The 11,325-nt window shown below is 39.4% G+C and overlaps 1 protein-coding gene across 1 annotated transcript in view; it reads right to left on the minus strand.

The window, feature by feature from the left end:
• Dlgap1 (DLG associated protein 1) overlaps positions 1 to 10,284 on the minus strand; it is a 439,271-nt gene extending 428,987 nt beyond the window's left edge. The window contains exon 1 of the mRNA XM_048363238.1: positions 10,139 to 10,284. Coding sequence (XP_048219195.1) covers positions 10,139 to 10,159 — 21 coding nt within the window. The 5' untranslated portion in view covers positions 10,160 to 10,284. The remainder of the gene's footprint in view (positions 1 to 10,138) is intronic.
• Positions 10,285 to 11,325: the final 1,041 nt, after the last annotated feature.

The raw sequence follows: 11,325 nt of genomic DNA on the forward strand, positions 1-11,325 counted from the left end.
GAGAGTCAGACTGCTGCTTTAGAGGAACCAAAAATATTCCGAATTTATAGAATCCACAATGAGCTGAAATTTCTAGTTGTGAAACCTGGATGCTTGTCTCTGCCTACGGGCGCACAAACCATTTATTATTTATAAAATTCTAAGAAAATAGGCTATAGAAATGCCAACTACAAAGGATCTGAAGAAATGAGCAAAATCAACTAAGATGAATTATATTAATCATGCACGCTATAATCACTGGAACCACCTGCTTTGAAATGACCCCTTCCAGACATCAGGAATTGTTCAAAGCAAAATCATTTATTAAAATTTAAAGTGGGTCAAATTCACAGTTCAGAGCATAGCACAGGTAATACTTACAGACTCTGATTTTAAGAAATTGATTGGCTTCTTGCATATTAGAAAACTCACTGAATACTGAGAAGGCTCTACAACTTAACTCTCTGTTATTTTGAATCTGGTGTAAATACATGTGACTATTTTTACCTTATTATGTATAAAATATATGTGACTTATGACCAATCACTGCAATACATACCCAAAGCCACTACTCATAGAATTTTGTATGCTTCTACCAAACAAAAATGTGATTTTTAGAAAATATAAATAATTCCCTGTAGGTTCTTTTTTGTGTGGCCAGTTTTGGTCTGTTCTTTTTGTAGGTAATATTCATCATTCTGAATTAATTAAGTACTGGTCCTATAATTGAGGGCCTCGTGCTGTCCCTTGTTTTTCTGCTCAGGTCTGGCACTCTGACCACATGAGTTACAGCTCCACTTCTGGCTTTTTGGTGGCTAAGTAACATAAGAGTCTCATGGACTTTCTTGCTTGGGCTGGAGCAGCTCCTGGCTTTTGCAAGATACTTTGAAAAGTAAGGGGGCTAGTAAAGAAGCCTAGAGGTGGGGGAGCAAGCAAAGGGAATGGTGATAGGAGGAAAGTGAAAATGAGAGAAACTGATAAGGTTATGCTGCCATTGGAGTTAGTTCTTAGAAATTGTCTCTCTCTTTAGTATGGACTCTCGTCTTTAGTATTATATTTGGGACAGAAAGTATAGTTAGGTGTCTGTGACAGCAATGTGAACATTTGAGCAAAAGATGTCCCCAAGAGATTGTGAATGATATTCACTCTCATACGGTCCATATAAATTCAGAAAACTGAAAGTTAAGTACATTCTTTTGTTCCTATTATGGCCTACTTATTTCATTATTCGGTAATGGATTTAAGCTCTCCTCTCCAATTCCCTCCAGAGCTAAGTGCTAACAGCACTGCCCCCTCGTGTTCTTTCACTTCAGTGCAGTGTGAGTAAAAAAAACAAACAAACTCAAGATTTATTTTTAATACATACACTGTATTTATCAGTATATTCCTATCTGAGAGTGTAAGAAAGCTTATTTGAGAGTGTAAGATAGCTTCTTAGGAGTTATTAGATATCATATATTTATTGTTCCAGTTAAGAGATTAAACCAAGCTAAAACACAAGTTTTTCAATAATGAGTAAAAATACCCCCAGAAGTTCAAGTTTAGATAGCATTAAATAATTTTTGATCAAATAGAACTGGAAAGCAAGTTATCTAATATATTTGAGTTCTTACTATAGTGGATGTGTAAGAACTGTCACAAGTCTGAGCAAGCTTAAGACTATACTTTCAAAGTTTCTGATATTTGAAACAGTAGCATGTTTCTAATTTCAGGCAAATATTAAATAAAGGTGGGAGAAATGGAAGAAGTTCAGTTTTTTGCATATAAATTTGATTCTGGACAGACATCTGCAAGTTGGAAAGAGAGATTTCACAAGAAATGAATTGGCCTGCTACTTGATCTTGGACTTTCCACATACCAAACTGTGAGAAAATAAATTTCTTTTGTCCAAAAAAAACTGGCTCATTACATTCTAATCAACAAAATACTTTAAACAAGTCCATTTTCATAAAGTGGAAGAATATTATTTCAAGGCTTAGGAAGAGTGAATTTGTATCAAGGCCTTCTTTATAGTATAGTGATGATAACTATGTATTTATTCATCTGAAAAAGAGAGAGATAAGTTGTTCATTGATGTTTTCCACAGAGCAGTTATATCCTGCTAGTGATAAAAACAAATCACTCTGGGCAATGCAAGTACTGAAGCTTTTGATTGTTACACAACAATTACAATGAACAGTTGCAGTAATACAACTGAGATATCAAATTTATGTTAACATTTAGGACTACCTTACACATAAGTCACAAAATTCAGGCAAGTGGATGTCTAGCCATGTTAAGTTTACAATAAAAGTGGATTAGAAATGTAAATTTGGGCTTCCAAAATCTATATACTAGATTTCCTTTTTCCCTGCTTTTCAGATCATTGAACATTTCCTCTGTCCAATGTACTGCCTATAAACTGTGGTTAGAATACACTAGTTCTATTTAATGAGAATGGATTATGACTCACAAACATAATTAACATTTTAATGAATACTTTAAAAAAGAAAAGTAGTAGGTGGGATTAGCCTTATCAGGATACTTAACCCTGAAATATCCAAAAGATGACTTTAGTATGTTATCAGTGTTAAAACTTACTGAGATAGTTTATTCCATTTGCTAGCTAATGCATACTTTATTTCCACTGCAGCATCTTTTAATTTGTCCTCATTGCATTTCAAATGCAACTGGGGCTTACAGGGCAGAGCACGGGCCCGGGCATGGCTCCTGACTAAGATGTAGTTTTGGGTTAAGTTCTCTATCCGTGTACATGTGTGGTGGTCTTTGGTGACATTAACCATTGTCAAAAAGTGATAAATGCCTTCTTTTTATTTTATAAAGATAAAAATGTCTCATTAACTATGTGATTACTTAGAATATTTTGTATAGGGTAGGCACATCCAATGCTTTGTCTCCTCTCACTTTTTCTAGAATTTATTTATTTATTTTTAATTTTCAGAACTGGGCTTAATGCTTTCAAAGTTAGCACTCTTACCAGAGCCATGTATCTCCAATCCTGATTGGCTGGTCATTTGTCATCTAGATCTTTGCTTCCTGTGTGACTGAGTGCAATCCATCTGTTAGGCTTCCTGGTAGCTGGGATGAGACACACACACATCTATGTCTAGCTCATCAGTGGGAGGGGGACTTGTGGACCTTTTCTTTTTTTTTCAGCCCATTGGTCTCAGATCATGATATCGATTGATAGCCTCCCAACTAGTTAGGATTTCATATGAGTTGCTAATACCCAGCTATTTGTTATATTTGTTAGTTCTGTGTGTGTGTGTGTGTGTGTGTGTGTGCGCGCGCGCGCGTACACACAAGTTCTTGAACAAGGGCTTGAACTCAGGATTTGAGCACTATCCTTAGCTTTTTTGCTCAAGGCTGGCATTCTACCATTTGAGCTATACTTTCATTTCCGGATTTTTTTTTTTTTTGGTATGTGAGCTTATTTACTAATGATTACTGTCATTTAAACTCACTGGTGGCCTGGGAGTGAAGCTCAGTGGTAGAAGGCTTGCATGGCAAGACCTCCAGTTCCATCCCCAACAACACAGGAAAGAAAAACACCAAACAACAGCAATTGCCAGACTTCTTTGTCTTGCTCTGCCACCTACTGGATGGGCAGGTGTAATTGGCTAGGAGTGTGTGTGTGTGTGTGTGTGTGTGTGTGTGTGTGTGTGTGTGTGTGTGCTGGTCCTGGGACTTGAACCCAGAGCCTGGCAGTATTCCTAAGCAGCTTCTTCTTCTCCTTCCTCCTTCTCCTCCCTCCTTTCCTCCTCCTCCAGCTCTTTTCCTTTTCTTCTTTCTTCCTTTTCCTTCTTCTTTTTCCTTCTTTCTTCTTCTCACTCCTCCTCCTCCCTCCCTCCTTCTCATTCTTCTTCTTTCTCCTTTACCTCCTCCTCCTCCTTCCTCATGCTATACCACTTTACCACTTAAGCCACGGTTCTACTTCCAGCTTTTTGGTGGTTAATAGGAAACGAGAGTCTCATGGGCTTTGCTGCCCAGGCTAGCTTCCAGCAGTATCCTCAGATCTTAGCCTCTCGAGTAGTTAGAATTACAGCAGTGAGCCGCTGCTGCCCAGCCTCACTGACTTTTCATGTTTCGAGACTGATTTACTATAACTTCAATTTTGTTTTGTGACTATTTGAAAATTTACTTGAGCCTAAAGTCAAATGAACAAGACAAATCTAGTTTTATTTCCATTTTCTTTACCAAAAACCTCCCTCTAGGGGCTGGGGATATAGCCTAGTGGCAAGAGTGCCTGCCTCGGATACACGAGGCCCTAGGTTCGAGTCCCCAGCACCACATATACAGAAAACGGCCAGAAGCGGCGCTGTGGCTCAAGTGGCAGAGTGCTAGCCTTGAGCGGGAAGAAGCCAGGGACAGTGCTCAAGCCCTGAGTCCAAGGCCCAGGACTGGCCAAAAAAAAAAAAAAAAAAACCTCCCTCTACATGAAGGTATGTTTTCTTTTAAAATGCTGTGCTTTGTCTTTCAATTAACATTAGTGTATAATTATATAAGATGAATGTATATGAATATTTAATCCTTTCTTTTATTAAAAGATAGCATAGGTTATAAACTTTTCACCATTTGCAAAAATATATACATTCTACTATTCAGGCAAAGAAAAGTTTGTGTGTAAATGTTGACCTGGGCAGTTGAGTTGTGTTTTATTACGTAATCTGAAATTATTATTATTTTTTTTGCCAGTCCTGGGTCTTGAACTCAGGGCCTGAGCACTGTCCCTGGCTTCTTTTTGCTCAAGGTTAGCACTCTACCACTTGAGCCATAGTGCTACTTCTGGATTTTTTTTTTTAATGTGGTGCTGAGGAATCGAACCCAGGGATTCATGTATACAAGGCAAGCACTTTTACCACTAGGCCATATTCCCAGTCCTGAAATTATTTTAAATACATGATTTCAAGTAAACTTATAGCTAAGTTTACCAGTAAAATTTAAATTTTTGTAATTAGTTTTATAGCATTCATATTGTACACATATCTCTACATAGACATATACATACATCTACTATATACATACATCTATAAATCTATATCTATGTATCTGTCTCACTCAGTACATGGGCTAGTCCAAGGTGGTCAATAAACTATTTGAGCTTTTGCTTCCATTCTCATTGGGATATGTTTATAGGTACAGTGGCATTCCTTCATGTCTGGTTTAGCTTTCTACGGTTTCATTTACCCACAATCAACTGTGGTCCAAAAATATTAAATGAAATATTCAAGACTTATTTTTTATGGTACTGGGAGTCTAAACTAGGGCTTGATACTTGGCAGGGAAGTGTTCTGCCATACATACAGCCTATTATGCTTTGGTTATTTTTCAGTAATGATCTCAAACTTTTGCCTGAGCTGACCTTGAACCAAGATCTTCCTACCTCTGCTTCTTGCATATCTGAGATGGTAGACATGGACCACAGTGCCCAGATTGCTCTTAGAAATAGAGTCTCACTAACTTTTTATTTGCATGGCATGCCTTTAGCTGGGATTCTCCTACCTCTGCCTCTGGGATAATAGGCATGAGCCATCATTGTGGGCATACCAATCAGTAATTGGCAAGTTCTAATTTGTGTGTTATTCTGAATAGTATAATTAAAATGTGCTATTCCACACAGTCCCATGAGACAAGAATTATCCCTCAGCCCTGTGCGTCCATTATATACACACTGCCTGCAATTATATATACTACCATAGCAGTGGAGATGAGGAGGGCAAGAAAAACAGAGAAGGGAGAACACATGGACTAACTTTTATTATAATATATTGTCCTATTCTTAGTGATTGTCATTAGTCCATTATTATGCATAAATATATAAATCAAACATATACATGTTTGGTGTCTCCACACATCTACTGGGGGTCTTGGAGTGTCTGTTCTTATCTGTCTGATATCAGCTATGTCTTCACTACTTCCTCCATTTTGTCTCCATCTATTCTTTTTCTCCATTGCTCCTAATATATATTCCTGTTTTGTTTGTATTCTATTTCTGACAGTGTCTCCTCATATGGGACTTTGTTTGGAGGAGATAGGTGTTAAGGAACTCATTTAAGGGTCCATTGAATCCAGGCTGGTCCAGAACAGTCTGGTTCTCTTATCTTCAGCCACAAGTTGGAGCCAGATAGAGGAGAGATTCCAACTGTAACTTCCAGAAAGGCCGCCCAGCTCTACATTGACTACTTATTGGTGATTTTAGTTTCTCTGATTTTAGCCACTTTGACCTCCTTCTGTATCTGCTACCAAATCTAAAATTAGTAGCTTGCTCAGCCCACATACATTCGGAATAAGCATGTTTGATTCACAGGGGTGTATTTTCCTAAATCCTCATTGTAGATGCTATCTGTGTGGTTCTGCCTTTACTATCCTGGTTACTGTATCTGTGGTGTGATTTGGGGAGGTAAAGTATTTTCATTTTCCATCTTATGCAGCCAAACTCTCAGTCTACTTGACTTAACAATGGAATTATGTCCCAATACACTTATGTTCTTTGTTGTTGTTTTTTAATCTTTTTAGCAGGAGTCAAGACATTGCACTTGGTAGGCAAGAGTTTTATACTTGAGCCAATCCTCCAACCTTTTTTTGCTTTGGTTATTTTTGGAATAGGATCTCACTTTTTGCTTAGGCTTACCTCAAACCATAATCCTTTCATTCTTAGCATTATGAGTAGTTAAGATACTAAGCACGAGCCAACCGTATATAGATGAAAATACTGTAATTTGAAAATACACTTAGTATTCTTAACATACCAAACATCTTAGCTTAGTCAAATCTGTCTTCAAGTATTCAGAACACTCGACATTTGCTTCTCATTGGGTAAAATCACCTAGCAGCAAATCTTTCAGTAAAATGTTAAATATCATATGCAATTTGTTAAATACTGACATCACGGAAAGTGCAAACACAGAATGATTGTGTGAATATGCATTTGCAACACCTAGGCTGAAAAGTCATTAATCAAGCCATCAGAAGCCAGGAACTTTCTGTATATTCCTCAAACAAACGGGTGTCCACCTAATGTTTGAATCTTCCATAGTAGATAGCTCCATACTTCTTTTCACAGCTGTCTGTCTCCTCCATCCCCAGGCTGTGTAGTATCAGTGAATAACTCTTCCACTCTATTATCAGGAATGGCTATGCTATACTTTAAACCTTGATGTTCCCCTAAAAGTCCATGTGGTAGAGGATTTGTCCCCAGCCTGGGACTATTGAAAGGTGGTAGAACATTCAATAGAGGTCTTTAGTAAGAGGTCTTTAGGTTATTGGCAGTGTGACTTCAAAGAAGTGTGATTTCCTTCCCTGCCCTCCCCCCCATCTTTGCTTCTCCCTCCTTTCTCTCCCTGACCATAAGGGGAGTTGTTTTATTCTACCACCTATTTCTGCAGTGATGGCTGGTCTGACTACCTAGGATTATATGTATAAGCTACAGATACTTGTTCATCTTAGCTGTGATTATTAATCTAGCTGGTAGAGGAAGAAGCTTATAGGGTGGCAGAAAATACTCCAGGAATAAGCAAGTGGCACTTGGAGAGTTGGAGAACTCAGGTTTATTATCCCCGTGGGCCCAGAGGATTTCCTATTATAAAGTATGAGCCCTGACCAACATGAGTACAATATTTCATAGTTCGGGTAGAACACAGATGTTCTGAATTTTGGTCTGCACCAATGGTTTCTGGTCAAGCTGGTTCTGGCAATAGCAGGCTTTTTCTTACTAGGATGAGCTAGTGCTGATACTGGCAAGAACTGAACTAGTTCTGATAATGGCAAGTCTTCCTTACCAAGAGAAGCAGATCCCAACATACAAAAGGAGGAGGGAGCACCTTGGGAAGCAGTGGTAGTTTCCCAAGTGATCACAGCAGTAGTTCGGTTCTATGCTCTTGATAGTGAAGAAAGAGGAGAGGGAGTTATGAGATGAGGCCCTGGGTTCAAGTCTCACCTGTGCATGCTCAGGCAAAGGATTGGGAAGGGACCAAAAGACTGGGAGATTAGGATGAGAGGAAAGAGAATAGGGGATGTTAATGTGGGAGTGGATTTCTTTCTCAGCCCATCTTCTGATAGCTTGCCATTTGATTTTCTTCACTTAGTGCTAGGCTTAGAAACTCAACTCTAAACACAAAACAACAGCTTTAATTTTATAGGCAGAGATCAAAGATATTGAGTATGTAAGTCTGAAAGAGATAATAATTTGGATGAAAGTGCTTTCATTAAATGGATGACACCACCTCATAGCTATGGAGTGGGGAGAAGCTAGGAAGCCTGAAGAGATGAGAAGAGGGGTGTAAGAGATATACCAAAGGTTCTGGAAATGTTCACAATATCTATACAAACTTGCCCATTTAGTTTGTGTACAAATAAAAGGCCCTGCATGTGTGTGTTAGTTGACACCAATTCCTGGAAGAACACCAAGTACCATGGTTTGCAGAAACCAATCATGTGACTTGGTCCTTGGTGAATGATTTAAGAACTTTGTTGCATAAAGTATTTAGGATAATTTCTGAAGAACCCATGGAAGCTGAAGTTTCCAAGGCATGTTTTTAATGCAAGGTTATATCATAATTAAATAGAATGGATAAACAGGGAATTCATATTCATTTTGTGAGAGAAGCTGTCTTTTCTATCAAAGTGGGTTGCTTAAATGTTCCTTCCTGCTTTGGACTGTTGGTTTGGCTCTCCATTCTGCTAAGATAGTATCAGCAAGCAAAGAAAGGAGCAGAGGGTTTCTTAACCTGAGGTAAAGAAAGTAGCTAGGGTCTGAGTAATTATTACTGTTAGTCTTATCTCAAAGTTTTTCATTGGTCACTTTATGTAAATACAACCTACCCTTTTCAAACTAGCCCATCTTGAACAGATTGTGAACCTGGGCCGGGCCAATCCGGGCCAATCGGAACAGAAGGGCAGGGTTTGCTGGTCAGGGATAAACAGGAAGCAGCCCATCTGCTCTGTCTTTGAGCTTCCTCACCAGGATTTCAGTTAATGGCGGCACTTCTGCACAGAAGGAAATTGTCTTGCCAAGTTGCTTTTGAGTTGGTCTCCTTATTCCTACTTGATACCCCAACATCCTGAGTCATTTCTAACACTATGGAAGTAAAAAGCTGTTTTCTCCATAAACTAAAATGTTGTCATTTTGATTTCAGCAATTAGATACCTTTGCATTTCTGAGCCATTTAATTCTTTTCTCTTTGAGATGCTATTTCTACTTACAACTAAAGAAGGATCACAGGAAATTTGGTCAGTTTTCTCTTGTTAGTATTTTTCCAGTTATTACTTGTGTCTTTTTCTATTTCCTGGATATGCTGGAGTGCATACATTCTTTGGTTCATAGCTGAGGAGTGAGCCTCCACCCCACAGCCCCCCTTCCTTCCTCCTCCTGTTTGGGCAGTCCCTCTGGACTCCTGCATCAGCCTGTTTGTTTACACCTAGGTGTTAATGTAATACAGACCCAGTTTCCTCAGAGTTAGTGCTCCAGAACTACACACAATTACCAGAATCTTCATTGAGCCATAACATAAGAAACCCCAAACAACAAAAAAGCGAACCTTGTGAATTGTAAGTACAAAACAGCAAGTCAGCAAGAAAAGGATGGTTCAAGCCTTGATTTCAGCCACACAGTGCATAACAATCAATGTCCGAGAACCTCTCAGCTTTCATCCAAAGACCACTTAGAAAGACACCAAGAAATCAAACTAGAAATGATGGGGAGCATTTATTTTGTGGAGCACAGGCCTTGTACATGGTAGGCAAGCCATTTGCCATTGACCTACATGCCCAACTCCAGGGCATGTATTTTTTTAAGTTATAATATTAGGATTGAGCTCAGAGAAATAACACTGATTTTTGATAAATGACTATGCATTGCTCTTTTCTCTCAAGCCAAGGAAAGGGAGTCAGTTTGGGCCATTAGTGTGTGTGTGTGTGTGTGTGTGTGTGTGTGTGTATGTGTGTGTGTGTACACATGTGTTGTATGTGTGTATGTATATGTGTATGCGTGTGTTGTATGTGTGTGTGTGTGTGTGTGTGTGTGTGTGTGTGTGTTTGAGTATGTACTGGATCGGGGAAACATGGTAGGAAGATATCTTAGTGCTTTTCTATCTCCATTGAGTATAGCAGGTCCTAGATGTCCCCAAATGCTCCCCTACTCCACGCACACACCTGGACTTACTGCTCTTGGCGTCTTTGTCATCCAATAGGCGTTCTCTGCAGCAGACACACACGACCTTCTAGTGACATTCAATAGATCCCAGAGGCGAGGGGGCCTGTCAGAAGCACAGTGGGTTTTAGTGTCCTGGTTACGCACAAATAAAGCAGAAGGAGATGAACGGTTTATACAATGCGAGGAGCCCTGTGGCCTTTCTTTTCTTTCTTTCTTTCTTTCTTTTTTTTTTTTTTTTTGCCCTGTGGCTTTTCTTTGCACATGTTGAATCTTTTTTTCAATCATATCTAGTTACTTTAAGTCTAAAACTGAATTCATGTTTTCTTTTCCATAAACATTCATCTTTCTAAATTTCCCTATTATGTTTGGGGAAACCATATTTCTAAGCTCTCACCAGTTTTCCAGGTTCTCTATCTTTGCGTGTACTTTATTGAAATGTGCTGTTAACAAATATCTGTTTTGTTGGTGTGTCAGGTGTCACACTGAGGGCATCGTGAGCTGGCAGCAATGAGGACACCTTATCCTCAGGAGTTTACACGTCAGCAGCTCCCCATTAGCCTCCTCCTCTCCCTCCTGTCCTTCCCACCAGGTGTACATGGCTTTTGATTTTTCTTTTTTTGCCAGTCTTGGGGCTTGGACTCAGGGCCTGAGCACTGTCCCTGGCTTCTTTTTGCTCAAGGCTAGCACTCTGCCACTTGAGCCACAGCGCCACTTCTGGCCATTTTCTATATATGTGGTGCTGGAGAATCAAACCCAGGGCTTCATGTATACGAGGCAAGCGCTCTTGCCACTAGGCCATATTCCCAGCCCAGGCTTTCGATTTTTCATATCTCCATATAAAGGCTGGCATGGGACTTTTCCCATCATGACTGGCTGTAGCAACCAAGTGCTCAGTGCCTTTCATTAGCCTGGCTCTAAATTGCTAGACTCCAGTTTTGCATTGACTAGCCTGATCTGTTACTTTTCATCCCTAGTTATGCATCAATATCAATTGGGAATTTTGAGGGAGGTCTGCTTATTTTTGATAAGATGCCAGAAGTCTGGCCGTGGATTGGGCAATTCAGTAAAGATACCCTGGATTTCTGATGGCAGCCAGGTTTGAAACACAGATGTAGCTTCCTTAATGGAGACTCTTTTCAACTTTCACTAGCTATACAAGTCTGTGGTTGTCATTCTTCAAAAATTGTCTCCCGTAC

The sequence above is a fragment of the Perognathus longimembris genome, chromosome 15, assembly GCF_023159225.1.
Source record: "Perognathus longimembris pacificus isolate PPM17 chromosome 15, ASM2315922v1, whole genome shotgun sequence".
In the NCBI taxonomy this organism is placed as follows: Eukaryota; Metazoa; Chordata; class Mammalia; order Rodentia; family Heteromyidae; genus Perognathus; species Perognathus longimembris.